At 34.9% G+C, this 13,841-nt stretch overlaps 1 protein-coding gene across 2 annotated transcripts in view; it reads left to right on the top strand.

Annotated features, from left to right (window-relative positions):
- LOC106673401 (SCY1-like protein 2) overlaps positions 1-13,841 on the top strand; it is a 456,897-nt gene that overhangs the window by 399,335 nt on the left and 43,721 nt on the right. For both annotated transcript variants that reach the window (XM_024229052.1, XM_024229051.1), the window contains exon 12: positions 7,212-7,461. In XM_024229052.1, the coding sequence (XP_024084820.1) occupies positions 7,212-7,461 (250 nt within the window). The remainder of the gene's footprint in view (positions 1-7,211; positions 7,462-13,841) is intronic.

Here is a 13,841-nt window from a genome sequence, read left to right as displayed (position 1 = left end):
ATTAATTTCACTAATTTCGTGGCCGCTTGACCAATTAATATATTACAATTAATTAAGGCTTTTTTAGTCGAGATAAAAAAAGTGGGGCAGAGAAGGAAAAGAAAAATGGCAAAAAGGAGGGAAAATTCAAAAGGTGCGGTTGAGATGGGAAGTTAGTGTCCGAGCGGATCGAGGTCACGATAGCTCAAGTGGTAGAGCAGCAGCGTATCTAGCCGAAGATCGTGGGTTCGAATCCCGCTCGTGCCATTGAATTTTTTATCTCGACTAAAAAAACCTTAATTAATTGTAATATATTAATTGGTCAAGCGCACCAAAAAAATTAGTGAATTTAATGATTTAAAATGAAGTATACTTCACTAAAGCTCTCCGTGGCCATTTCATTTGTCGTCGAGCATCCGATTACACGGCATTTCAAAAATGGCAAAAAGGAGGGAAAATTCAAAAGGTGGGGTTGAGATGGGAAGTTAGTGTCCGAGTGGATCGAGGTCGCGATAGCTCAAGTGGTAGAGCAGCGGCGTATCTAGCCGAAGATTGTGGGTTCGAATCCCGCTCGTGCCATTGACTTTATTATCTCGACTAAAAAACCTTAATTAATTGTTCTAATTAATATAACGACAAAATTGCATATACATAGTTTGAAATAAAGTATAAAAAATACGAGTGGTTGAAGTTTTGAGTAGTTTTGAAGCTACTCGACTAAAATGGTGTAAGTTTATGAGCAAAACTATGAAATAAATTGTTAGTTAAATTTTATGAGCAAAATCGTGTAATAAATTGTGATTTCAATTCATTATATCAAAAATGGGTATACCGGTGTTTTGATCAATTTTCTACCAAACCATTAAAAAAAAAAATTTAATAAAACCTAATAAATTTTTGATCTTTGTTAATTTGGTATATATTAAAATAAGTATGTTGTAATTAATATGACGACAATAATATTTGTAGTTTGAATAAAAGTATGAGTGTCTGGTTATTTTGTCTTCGACTGTACTCCATGCTAACCGACGAAAATCTGGAGTGGGGATCGTGTAGCGTAGAGTAGCGTACGGTAGCGTTGCATTAGCATAGCATCGGGAAGATGTGTACTGGGGTAATACAATCTTATGGACAAATGGACTTTGGATTTGCGTTCCCGGCTTTACATCTTGCTTGTGAAACGTTTGTTGTCAGCGCAACCTTAGCGATCCGAAATAAATTCTCCGTGGATTCATTTTCTGCAGGATTTATATGAAAAAGTAATCACACTGAAAAAAAAGAATCTTAAGGTCACCGTCCTCTGAATACTGGGGTCAAGTTGCCTCATGGCCCGGAGATTCAATTAATAGAGGATATAAAACAAGAGATGAAAGCATCTGTTGGGATAATTGGCAAACTTGCCGGATTAACTCAGACCGACAAGCTAAAAAATATCAAACGCTGAAACTATGGATCATGGAGAATGTTAAAAAAAGAGAATGAGAATTGTTGACGCGCCTGAGAATCGGCAATCCCAGAATAACCCATGACATTTCCTTACCGGCAAAAGACTGAAACAGTGACCACTATGTGAAGAAAAGTGTTATAGCAAAACATATAATATTTCATTGTACTACTGCAATAATACTGGAAAGGTTTTTGTTGAGATAAAAAAGTTAATGGCACGAGCGGGATTCGAACCCACGATCTTCGGCTTGATACGCCGCTGCTCTATCACTTGAGCTATCGTGACCACCTTTTGAATTTATAATGAAGTATACTTCACTAAAGCTCTCCGTCGGCATTTCATTTGTCGTCGAGAATCCAATCCGATTCACGACATTTGAAAAATGGCAAAAAGGAGGGAAATTCAAAAGGTGCGGTTGGGATGGGAAGTTGATGTCTCGAGGTCACGATAGCTCAAGTGGTAGAGCGGCGGCGTATCGAGCCGAAGGTCGTGGGTTCGAATCCCGCTCGTGCCATTGACTTTTTATCTCAACTAAAAACTTTAATTAATTGTAATATATTAATTGGTCAAGCGGACACGAAATTAGTAAATTTAATACTGGAAAGAATGCAACTTATCCTCCGTCGACAGAAAAGCATTAGGCACTAACTATGACGGCATAGATAAATTATTTCAGTACATAAAGTGAATGCAAGTGTATGGTTGCATCTACGTACCCGTTCATACGTGGCTTTTACTGGGGAGTGACTGTATGTATAGGTGAAAATTTTTGAGTCGTGGGATAATTTACGGCCAAAGTAATCTAGCCTAATATCTATATATAGCATGAAAAGAAAGGAGTAGGGCACTGTAGAAATACAAAATCACCGTGACTATCCCTACGTGTGAATTATTTACGCTGAAATGTGTGTATATATGGATGGGTCTGTGATAAAATATGAAATACCTGTTGAGCCTGTTGATTTGGTAGATTAGTTGTATGAGTGTGATAGGCGTGGTGAGTCACCAAGTAATATTAAATCCATGCCGGGTACCCAACGTTTATTAAATTTCTACATTGTGCGAATGTATTTATTAGCGTGAATCATGGAAGAACGTCTAGGTTATGAACACTCTGCTGGCTTCTCAACTGTAGTTTTTAAAATAATATAGTATATATAGTATATATTAGTTTTAGAGGGCATATGTTTTTTGGCAACAACGTAAACACGTACATGCAGAAAAAGTCAAGTACGTCACATTGATTTAGGAACATGTATAAATGAAAGCACTTTTGGTAGTAATTGGTAAAAACCGTGTGATATATAAAGAGGCAGGAAAAAACTCAATAGAAGAAGATAGTCAATAGATCAAATAGTCATACAACAGAGAATTATCATATGCAAACAAACCCACACATTATCGCACTTAGGTACTATTTGGGTATGTGATCTCTGCTCGATGGCTGAACATTTTCATGCTTATACATTTATATCAGCGTTTTCTATTTGCGGTGTTTTCTTTGTATTTCAACTAATACAGATAAATATGTGTGTATATATAAATTGCAGAAATTCATCTAATAAACTATTAAGAACGAATGATTAAATTTTTTAAAGAGTTTGTTTCTGCTGTTTTTCATTCTTTTTATGCTGTTAAGAGGAAGGACAAGGCATCACTGTAAAGAATGCTATTTATGAATAAGCTTTTAATACGGCCTACGTCCTTGTGAGAAAATGAAAGGCACGTAGAGAAAGATACTGAACGGAATGCCAATATAAGAGGAGCCATTATTAATAAATTCTTTTTCGAGGGATGAGAACAGTTTGGTCCTCTCACTATAAATCCTGAGATAAACTTCGCTTAAGTCTATGAGAAAATCCGTATACGTACATATTGCCATTGTTCTTCCTGGAGACTAAATGAAACGAAGAATGATAAGGAAGCATGAGGAAATTTTTCTGTAAACAGTGATTTCTTATCAATACATGTCATTAAAGTAATTACGATATACAAAAGGAATATGAAATATTCTAGGCTTCCTTTGAAGCCAAAGAGGATAAAAAACATATATTTTGGCCATTGTTGATCTCTTCACAAATCCATTTCAACCAGGGATATAAAAAGAAATATATAAGCGTTTCACTTTCAAAGCAAATACGTCACCACACTTGTAACCCGGTGTATTTTTCTCTTTCCGAAGTTGAACAAGAGCAAGTAACTTTCAGAGAGGTGCTTTCTTGGAGTTTCCTTAAGATTTCTTCCCGTGGAGAAGGGGTAAGTATTTTTATGCAAAGCAGCTCAGAGAGGCCTCTTTGCAGTCGCATCGATTTCTACTCCAATTTCTGCAGGTCAGCAGGTGCGCAGGAAATGTTATTTTAACCGGCTACGTGTCCTTTGTGAATTTTCTCGCTGATTAATTGGCTTGATGTACATTAACATGAATTATTAAAGTTTTCCAGAATATTAAAAATAACTGTTTTATTAATTTACCTAGTGTCGCAATGAAAGATACAAATTTCATTTTTTTATATGGTAATTTTTTTGAAATTTTGAATCAAATCAATAGTTACTACTCTTCATTTTGTTAAATAAATTTAAATTGTTCTCCAGAACTGACAGGCTTGCACGTATATTACCTGTATGGCCGTGTATGACATGACAAACATTGTAGTCACATATTTCAGCGTTAAGGGAAACCAGCACTGGCTCAGCCAGTTATGACCAGGGAACGTTCAGACTTGAAAAACATGTTATTGTTTAATTATACCGGGTGTCGAGTTGATTAACTGTCGAGCCGGTAGTTTGAATTTTGTCGGAACATGTCCGAGATTTGGCTGAAACTCTCGAAATTCAAATTAACCCAATGTTCTTTAAACCAAATTAAGAAAATTTGAGTAAATATTGACAAAATTATTTCTATATCATTTAAATTATCATCAAAACGCTATCGATAAAAAATTACAATTTTTTACAATAATGCATCATTCGTAACTTATGCAACGTTCATATTTTCACCAGATCCAACCATATATTGAGGAATAGAAAAGTTATTTACAAATAAATTTAAAACTTGATACAATCCATTAGGTTTTTGGTCCGATTGACCAAATAAATCCGTTTCAATTAATTAATCTTTAAATAAAGTATTGGTTCAGAAAATAAAGTGAGTGACACGAGCGGAATTCGAACCCACGAACCTTGGCTAAATATTGCTGAATAAAAAACTGCTCTACCACTTGAGCTATCGTGACGTCGACCCACTCGGACACTAACTTCCTCCGGTTGCCCAAGTGGTAGAGTAGCGGCGTATCTAGCTGAAAGTCGTGGGTTCGAATCCCGCTTGTGACACTGACGTTTTTATCTCTACCAAAACCTTACATAAAGACTATGTAGAAATATTTGTTGTATGGAATGTGATGTTTTATATGTTATATGTTTTATGTGATGTAATGATGATATATTTATGTTATCGATACTGAATTTGATTAATGAAATTGGCTCCGACAGAGTTTACATGTGTCTGTTTTGTAATTGATGCTGTGCTTAACATTGTTGATGTAAACGATTTGTAAAAAGTTACATTTATGTTTGTTTTGTTCAGTGTGTAGGAGGAAAAATTCAAAACATGGGGTTGAGGTGGGAAGTTAGGCCTAGTACATTCAAGGCGTTGAATCGTGCGATCGGTCTAACGCGTGTTAGCGAAATACCAAGGAGGTAATAGAAGCGGACATGTAGTAACGCGCGCTTTTGATCAAAAGGCGCTCTAACGCGCGATTCAAAGTTTCCCCAACTACCGCGCGGTTGACCAACGTCTCGAGGTACCTACATCCTAGTACAACTGTTCAGTTGAACGCGCGATTTCCAAGCGATGACGGAAAAGACGGATATTTTTGATATCGAGCATACCATCACTAGTGATGTCAGCTCATCATGAACCTACACGTTTTTCACATGCAAGTAGTTCAGCGGTTGTTCCACAGACGGGTAGTGCATGATTCGGAAGTTTTGGATCTTTTTTTAATCTTTAATATTCATATACTGTCTACCATTATTTAAAAAAAAAAATTAAATAAATACACTTACCTCAACGTTATGACGAGTTTTTCTTCTGCCGAGATGGATTCCCTCATACATTGAAATGATAATGAAATATCGCATTTTATCAAGTCCAACGAATTGCCAAAAAGTAAACTGACATTCTAAAATAATTGAGAAATTTTGGTTCATATTCACGCCACTTTGGATAGAGGGTTGCGAACATAAAATAGGATGAATCCAATACTGCCTTTGTGTGTGTCTTCTTGATTTATAATGACGGTAGAGATACCATAAACAAATTACTTCTTCGAGTTCCATTATGAGACTGAACCAAAAACGTGAGTTCAAGCGTGACAATGTGTACGCAGCAAGCGCGTATTATCGCGCGATCGATCACGCGATTCAACGCCTTGTGTGTACTAGGCCTTACTGTCGGAGTGGATCGAGGTTACGATAGCTCAAGTGGTAGAGCAGCGGCGTATCAAGCCGAAGATCGTGGGTTCGAATCCCGCTCGTGCCATTGAATTTTTTATCTCAACTAAAAACCTTAATNTGTGCTTTTTAACATGTATATATATATATATATGTTTTTGTTTAGTCAATACCTTCTACGTATAATAAATAAACTCGTAAAAAAAATAATAATAAAAATTTCATGTAGTTATTTATGCCCTATGATGCAAGGTAATAAATATTCAAAAATTCATAATATACATAGAGAAGCAATGTCAGTCAGTATAAACTGACACAGCAGAGATAGAGTTTATTTTATTATCGATTTGCGACCTGCAGAATTCACGAGAACAACAAATATAAACCGTAACCTCTAGGGATTAGTAGATAATGCTTGAAATCAATGAGCAATTGAAAATTTTTCTGTTTTACGATAAAGCGTAAAAGATTAAATATGATTTGAAAATTGTGATTCCCTCGAAATTTCGGACAATCGAAAATTTTGATAATGTTTAAACAATACAATCATTTATTTATTTGAATCTAGGGCTCATTATTCATGATGGTATCTAAACTAACGAACTAATTTACCATGTAAATATTATACATTAGCATGTAACATGTTTATGAGGAAATTGAAAAGGTGAATTTATATAAAATAACCATATTCATATTTATAACATACCGATTCATTTTTTTTCTTCGTATAACGAACGCATAGCTTTCGAATTGAAAAAATTGTCTCACAGGCGGGATTCGAACCAACGATGTTTCATTCTATACTACGATGTTCTATAATTTTCCTAGCTCACTACTAAGGCCTGAATATACTTTGAAATAAGTATTACTTGCTTAAATGCGTAAATAATTTCTTAATTAATATGAATAAATATAATAATTAAATCCATTACAGTTCGTGGTCCGATTGACCAATTAAGTTTTTTCAATTAATTAATCTTTATGAAAGGTATTGTTTGAGATTAAAAAAAATGGCAAAAATTCGAGAGGTGAGGTTGAGATGGGAAGTTAGTGTCCGAGCGGATCGAGATCACGATAGCTCAAGTGGTACGGCGTATTTAGCCAAAGATCCTGGGTTCGAATCCCGCTCATGACACTGACATTTTTATCTCAGCCAAAACCTTTTATTAAGATTAATTAATAGAAAAAATATAGTAATAATAATTTCATGTAATGTTAATTATTTTGAAATTATGGCAGTACCTTTGTGGTCATGTTTCAAGAATTAAATATAATGTTGTTTTATTTGCGCAAGTAAAACCTGTATAAGTTCATGTATTATTTTTGCTTTTAGAGTGCAGCACTCGTCGCCGTCACGAACGTTTCCGAGTACCTTGATGAGACGTCGATAAGAAAAATGGTCCTCCCGAAGATGAAGGCTGTCTACGAAAAAAATTCCGCCGATCTCAAATTAGTCCTTAACGTGTTGAGCTGCATCGAGAAAACGCTCGACAGGTTGGACAGGGCCCAAATTATAGACGAGGTACTGCCGCTTCTCTGGGACGTAAGACTGCAGGACGCGGATATCATTATAAGAGTAGTCAGTAAGTAGATCATTCGCTCCTTAGAACCATCTGGTTGGACAAAATTATTTTACTACTTTTTGCAATATACGGTTAACTAATCTGTAATTTCTCGGCCCAAGAAAGAGTTTTACATGTTCTTCTTAATTCAGAAAAACAGTCCGTAATATTATTTTGCTCAGTTTTACAACAAAGTTCACAACAACTTACCACCGAGAAAATGGTTCACTTATTATTTTCCATAAATCTACCATGCCTACATCTAAGTGGCCATGAATAACCCCAATTGAAAAAGAAATTATGTGTCTTCGTCAAACTCTCGATGATATCCCCTTAGTCTAGACTATTAAATTTTAATTAAATTTTAAAAATAAAAAAATAAATGTTTCTAATTAATTATTCTTTTTATAGTAGATGATGGGGTTTTGGCCTGCGAGTTGGCGAACTCATGTTGAACTGGCACACGGGCACTACTGGGTCTGTCTTCACTCGCGGGTTTTTTGTTTGAGTTATTCAAACGCGTTTCGGCATTACGCCATCTTCAGTGAAAAACTGACTGTTATGTAGTCTGAGTAGGGTTTATATAGTATTGCGTCCGACGCTTGTCGCTGGGGGCGTTGCGTTTGGGGTCGTGGTCTCCGTGCTCGTTGGTCGGTCTTGGTGGCGGTTATTTCAGAGACAATGACGGAAAATCAAATTACGCCGCACACTTAATACACTACAACTACGAACCAAACACAATAGAAACAAGCATGGCATTAATACACAACGCACAAAAAGGACGAAAACTAAACATATTGGAGAACCTCGAGATATACAAACAAATAACACTTAAAGACGGAAAACTTATAAACGCACAAACAAACTCACAATCACTCACAACTAAAAACACTTCATAACAAAAAACGAAAACGTTCAGAAGAACAAAACATCGCAACCAACACCAGGAAAAAACAAAAAACCAACAACGCACAAATAATAACTGACAATGGAAATAACCGCCACCAAGACCGACCAACGAGCATGGAGACCACGCCCCCTAACGCAACGCCCCCAGCGACAAGCGACGGACGCAATACTATATAAACCCTACTCAGACCACACAACAGACAGTTTTTCACTGAAGATGGCGTAATGCCGAAACGCGTTTGAATAACTCAAACAAAAACAACACTGGGTGAACAGACCCAGTAGTGCCCGTGTGCCAGTTCAAAATGTATTCTTTTTATGTAAGATCTTGGTTGAAATGAAAAAGTTAGTGTCACGAGCGGGATTCGAACCCACAACCTCCCGCTTGCGACACTATCTTTTTAATTTCAACCAAGATCTTACATAAAAAGGAATATTAATTGAAAGAAGTAATTTGGTCAATCAGACCACTAAATATAATGGATTTAAAGTTCCTAATGTTAATTTCTTATTAATTAATTCATTATTAATAACTCGTTTTTTTAAACATGAAACAAAACGAACTTCGCCGATACTTGAATCTACTTACGTCAGTCAGACGGTAGTCAGGCTGGGTCAGTCTGAAATAAAAACACAATAAAGCTTACCACAAACCAACAAAGATACGAAACATAAAATAAGGAGCTGTGAATCAACGGTACTCATACGTAGTAAAAATATAAAAATGAAACTTTTGTTTTAACTTTGCGTTTCTGCATAAACCACCGTGACATAAAAACGGAACTCGATTGGGCACATAGCTAGGTTCGACGTGGAAAGATGGGTAAAAGTACAAAGTCTTCATGGAAAAATGTCGGAGAAGACAGACCTGGAACAACTTGGGAAAGTTATGAGTTTTCTTCGTGTGGTCTGCGATGATAAACCTGTTTTCTGGTCATAATCGATCATGCTGGCCTATCCTCGCCATCGGGATTTTCAAGTTGCGTTTAAGCATTTCGTTATTGTGAGTGTGTCTGCGTGATTTTTATGAAGAAAAGTCTGTTTTATAAGGTCATGGAGTCAGCTTTATCTTTGTTCGTCAGTGCTTTTGATGGATTAAGACTGGGTATTTCATTATTCCAGTTCCTTTATCTTTTAAATTTTTATAGTTTGAAATGGAATAAATGGTTTAATTGAACTATTGAAAAATGATCAAAGGTTCATTTTTCAAAATTAGAAATATCGACCACTTGTTCACTCAAGAACACTCTGGATCACGGTAGGGTCTTGAAGAAGAAAACTAATTCAGTTTCTACTGCCAAGTTTTCGACTTATTTGAAGGTCATCATCAGAGCAAAACAACCTCACATATATATTGATATATTTAATTGTATTACAGGCGATCTCAAATTTCCTTGAAGACGCAATTTCCATTATTGCAAAGAAATCGTCAGACGGTTTTCAAGAAAACCATAAAATAGGTCAAAAGCTTGGCAGTAGCAATTGAATTTGCTTTCTTCTTCAAGACCATACCGTGATCCAGAGTGTTCTTGAGTGAAAAAGTTGTCGATATTTCTAATTTTGAAAAATGAACCTTTGATCATTTTTTTGTTTTTGGGGTTTTCAGCGTTTGAATGATCCCAAGTTGTCAAATATGTTCACTTTTAGCAAAAACTGTCCTAAATTTATGTCAGATACTAATTACACATTAAAATCGCCTTTCATTCCAAACATAAGAGTATGCACATCGTTTTTATTATTGTTTGTTGTGTGTTTAAGGTTAAAAGCGATGATAAAATATAACGATTTGTTTATGTCGAAACTTTACTGGTAAAATTTTAGAGTAAAATTGTTTAGTAACAATAAAGCGACTTTATCAAACTGAGTTTTGTTATGAGTAATACACAATGCCATTCTATATTAATTAGGTAACAAAGCTGAAAATTTAAAACGGGCTATTATACAATAGCATGAGCCAAAAAACGTTTTTCATTTACCGTGAATAAAACAGAAGTCATTATTGTAAGTTTAAATGTACATTTCCCTCTAATTGGAATGTTTTGTAACGCCCGAAAAAAAACATATTTAACACCCGGTTATTCATTCAAAATGTATTTTTTTATATACAAAAATCTCTTTACTTTTGAACAGTAGGGTTAGGGAAGATAATACGGTCTCAACGAGTACAAAGGCAAATATTGCTTCTATTGTAGAACCGGTTTTCCTGACGTTTGTTTGCCAACCATCTCGGCTGAATTTTCTATTTGATTATGGAAGGGACTCGAGCCGTTTCAAACTTCACGGCGAGACGACTGGTCGGAACGGCAAACAACAATCAAACTTGGGGGTCAAAAATAAACCACCGGCGAAAACATTCAGCCCCATCTGCAGTTTTCAATTACAGGATGGAAACAGAAATTATTAATAAATATTACAAAACAGAAGAAACGAAGTATTGACCGTTCTATTTTCGTGGCAAATGTTTTCAGTTCTCTTCCTACAAACAAACCCTGTTGACAGCCCTTCACCGTGACAAATATCACTTTTACAAAATCTGTGTAGACATTTATTATATTTATATGTTCAAACTGTTCTGACAAGTCAATAAAAAATCGGACATGACACAAATCAGTAATGAGGACGATTAAAAATATAAATCATATATGTGTGGTGATTAGTGACCTTTAATCGATAATTATTCAGAAATCGCGAGATGCGGTCTGGTGTGATGTAGGTTTCAGAAAAACATTTGCTTTATCGTGACAACGTTTCGATCTTTATTGAGATCATCTTCAGGGCTCAAAGTGTTTGTCTTCTGTGTATTGTACCATTCTTGCGTGTCGTGTTAAGAGTGCCTCAACACCAGACCGCATCACACGATTTCTGAATAATAAATCATATTAATTTTTTTTAAAAACTTAGTTTCTTTGTCGAGCTTTGAAATAATGACACTATCCCGTTCTCCAAATATTAACCTTTCTCTTACCTAGTGTTTCCTGTTCTTCTTCTTTCAATTGCAACCCTTTTTTTTCTCAATGACATTGAGGCTTAAGTTATCTAATCAGGAAATTAGCAAAAAACCTCAAATCAGACAGAAAGCATTCTGGTACAACATGGTTTCACCAATGTGTGATGTAGGATAGTGATTAATTCTATTATATTTCGTGGTCGATTGACCAAATTACTTCTTTCAATTAATTAATCTTTTTATGTATGGGTTTGGTTGAAATGAAAAGATTAATTAATTGAAACTAGTGAATAAGCAATGTTTTTAGTTGAGATAAAAAAAGTTAATGGCACGAGCGGGATTCGAACCCACGATCTTCGGCTAGATACGCCGCTGCTCTACCACCCGAGCTATCGTGACTTCGATCAACTCGGACACTAACTTCCCATCTCAAACCCACCTTTTGAATTTTCCCTCCATTTTGACATTTTTCGCTCATGACACTGGCTTTTTTATCTCAATTAAAATCCTTAATTAATTGAAAGATATTAATTCGTAAAGCGGACCACGAAAACTAGTGAATTTAACAATAGCAATACTGGAGTCATACCAGCAACAGTATCGACAATTTTTGGGTAATCTTTCCTCCGAAATTCAACCAAACACAAAACTTATTAATCTGACCTTAAAGTAATATATTATCTATACAAAATTGGTTTAGGTATAAACATATCATATGATAAAACAAATGAGACAATCATATATAATTAATGTAAACTTCAATATTATATTTTTCAATCAAATAAATTATGTTAAATAAAAAATATAAAATGTTATGTTTTTCTATGTTATTCTATGTTATTCTACAAAAAATGATGTTTGATTTATTTTTTTAACGTGGATTCCCAACTGCATAGGTCCTCGGAGTTTTTGAAAAAAAAAGCCCTTTGAAAGTATGACTGGTTTGAAGGCAGGGCCGCTGGATTCGAACCCGGGACCTTTACCTTTCAGTCAAGATCGCCGTGTCAGCACCTAATCCGTTGCGGTCACTGACGCCGCAAAGTATTTCGGAAGAAAGTAAAAATATTTGACATAATTTTTTAAAATTTGATTTTGGCCTTCGTTGTTCAACGTTTTTAAATATCAGTAAATGTCATTTGTTTAGGGCGTTAAATGCAGTTTATTAGGTTAGATCCGTGAAATTATTTCAAAAATTTTCACCTTTTTTATTTCAAAAAATTGACATAGGAAGGTGTTAATTTTAAGAGAAACCGATATTTTTTTTTTTTATCCAAAAATTTGTATTCGATGCAAACAACAAAATTAGCCTGGACCTAGCAAAAGTATTTAAAAAGTGTATAAGTAAGTAAAAAAAAAAAAAAAAAAAAAAAAAAAAAAGGCTATATATAAAGAGAGAGAGATAGAGAGAGAGCTTTTTTGTGTTTCAGCTCATTTTCACCAAGATTTTCAAAATATAATATTCTGAAAGCAAAGATATTCAGCTTTCCAATAATTATAATAACTATACTTTTTATCTAAAGCTTGGTTGAGATGAAAAAAAACTAGTGTCACCAACGGAATTCGAACGCACGACTTTCGGCTAAATACGGCCATGCACTAACCACTTCAATTATCGTGACTTCACTCGTGAAACTAGCATTTTCATTTCAACCGTGGGTTAAAAAAATAATTAATTTAAATAATTAATACGGTCAATTATGACTACGAAATGGACATATGAATTTTAGTAACGTTAACTTTCAATACAATTCAGAGGTGCTACAAATATTTTAAATCGGTAAGAAAATAAATACACCAGAAGAATCCAGTAAAATTGCATTTATTTATCGGCAGAGTGCTTACAATGAATTAGAATTGTTTTTCTAATAACATGTTTTTCCTATTTGACCAGAAAACATATTTTAATAACTTTATATTTAAGTATATGATATACTTGACATACATGTACAACAAAGCATAAGACAATATTTAATAAAATTACTTGAAGGAGTAAAATTATATTGTCATTTTTTGAAATGAGGGAAGGGGAGCTTGAAAAAAGCGCTAGTCAACGGTGGGAATTGAGCTAGGACTTCGGGGACTATAATCTGAGAGCATATCACCCTAACTCCTAGCTGCCGCTGTCCTTTTTTAATTTTATTAGTTATTTTTACAGGATGACATACAATAGATTGTCGAAGTTACAGGCGGAGTTTGCCAAAGATTTTGAGAATAATACACTCCGATATAAAAATTAAGTGAAAAAAGCACCTAATAGAAAGATTATGATTAAATTAATTGAGGTTTTTAGTGATAAAAAGCCAATGGCACGAGCGGGATTCGAACCCACGATCTTCGGCTAGATACGCCGCTGCTCTACCACTTGAGCTATCGTGACCTCGATCCACTCGGACACTAACTTCCCATCTCAACCACACCTTTTGAATTTTCCCTCCTTTTTGCCATTTTTCAATCTCAACTAAAACCTTAATTAATTGTAATATATTAATTGGTCAAGCAGACCACGAAATTAGTGAAATTATGATTAAAGATAAACTCAACGAAA

Source organism: Cimex lectularius, unplaced genomic scaffold (assembly GCF_000648675.2).
Source record: "Cimex lectularius strain Harlan isolate CLEC.00 unplaced genomic scaffold, Clec_2.1 scaffold123, whole genome shotgun sequence".
Lineage (NCBI taxonomy): Eukaryota > Metazoa > Arthropoda > Insecta > Hemiptera > Cimicidae > Cimex > Cimex lectularius.
This window is presented reverse-complemented; position numbering and strand designations above follow the sequence as displayed.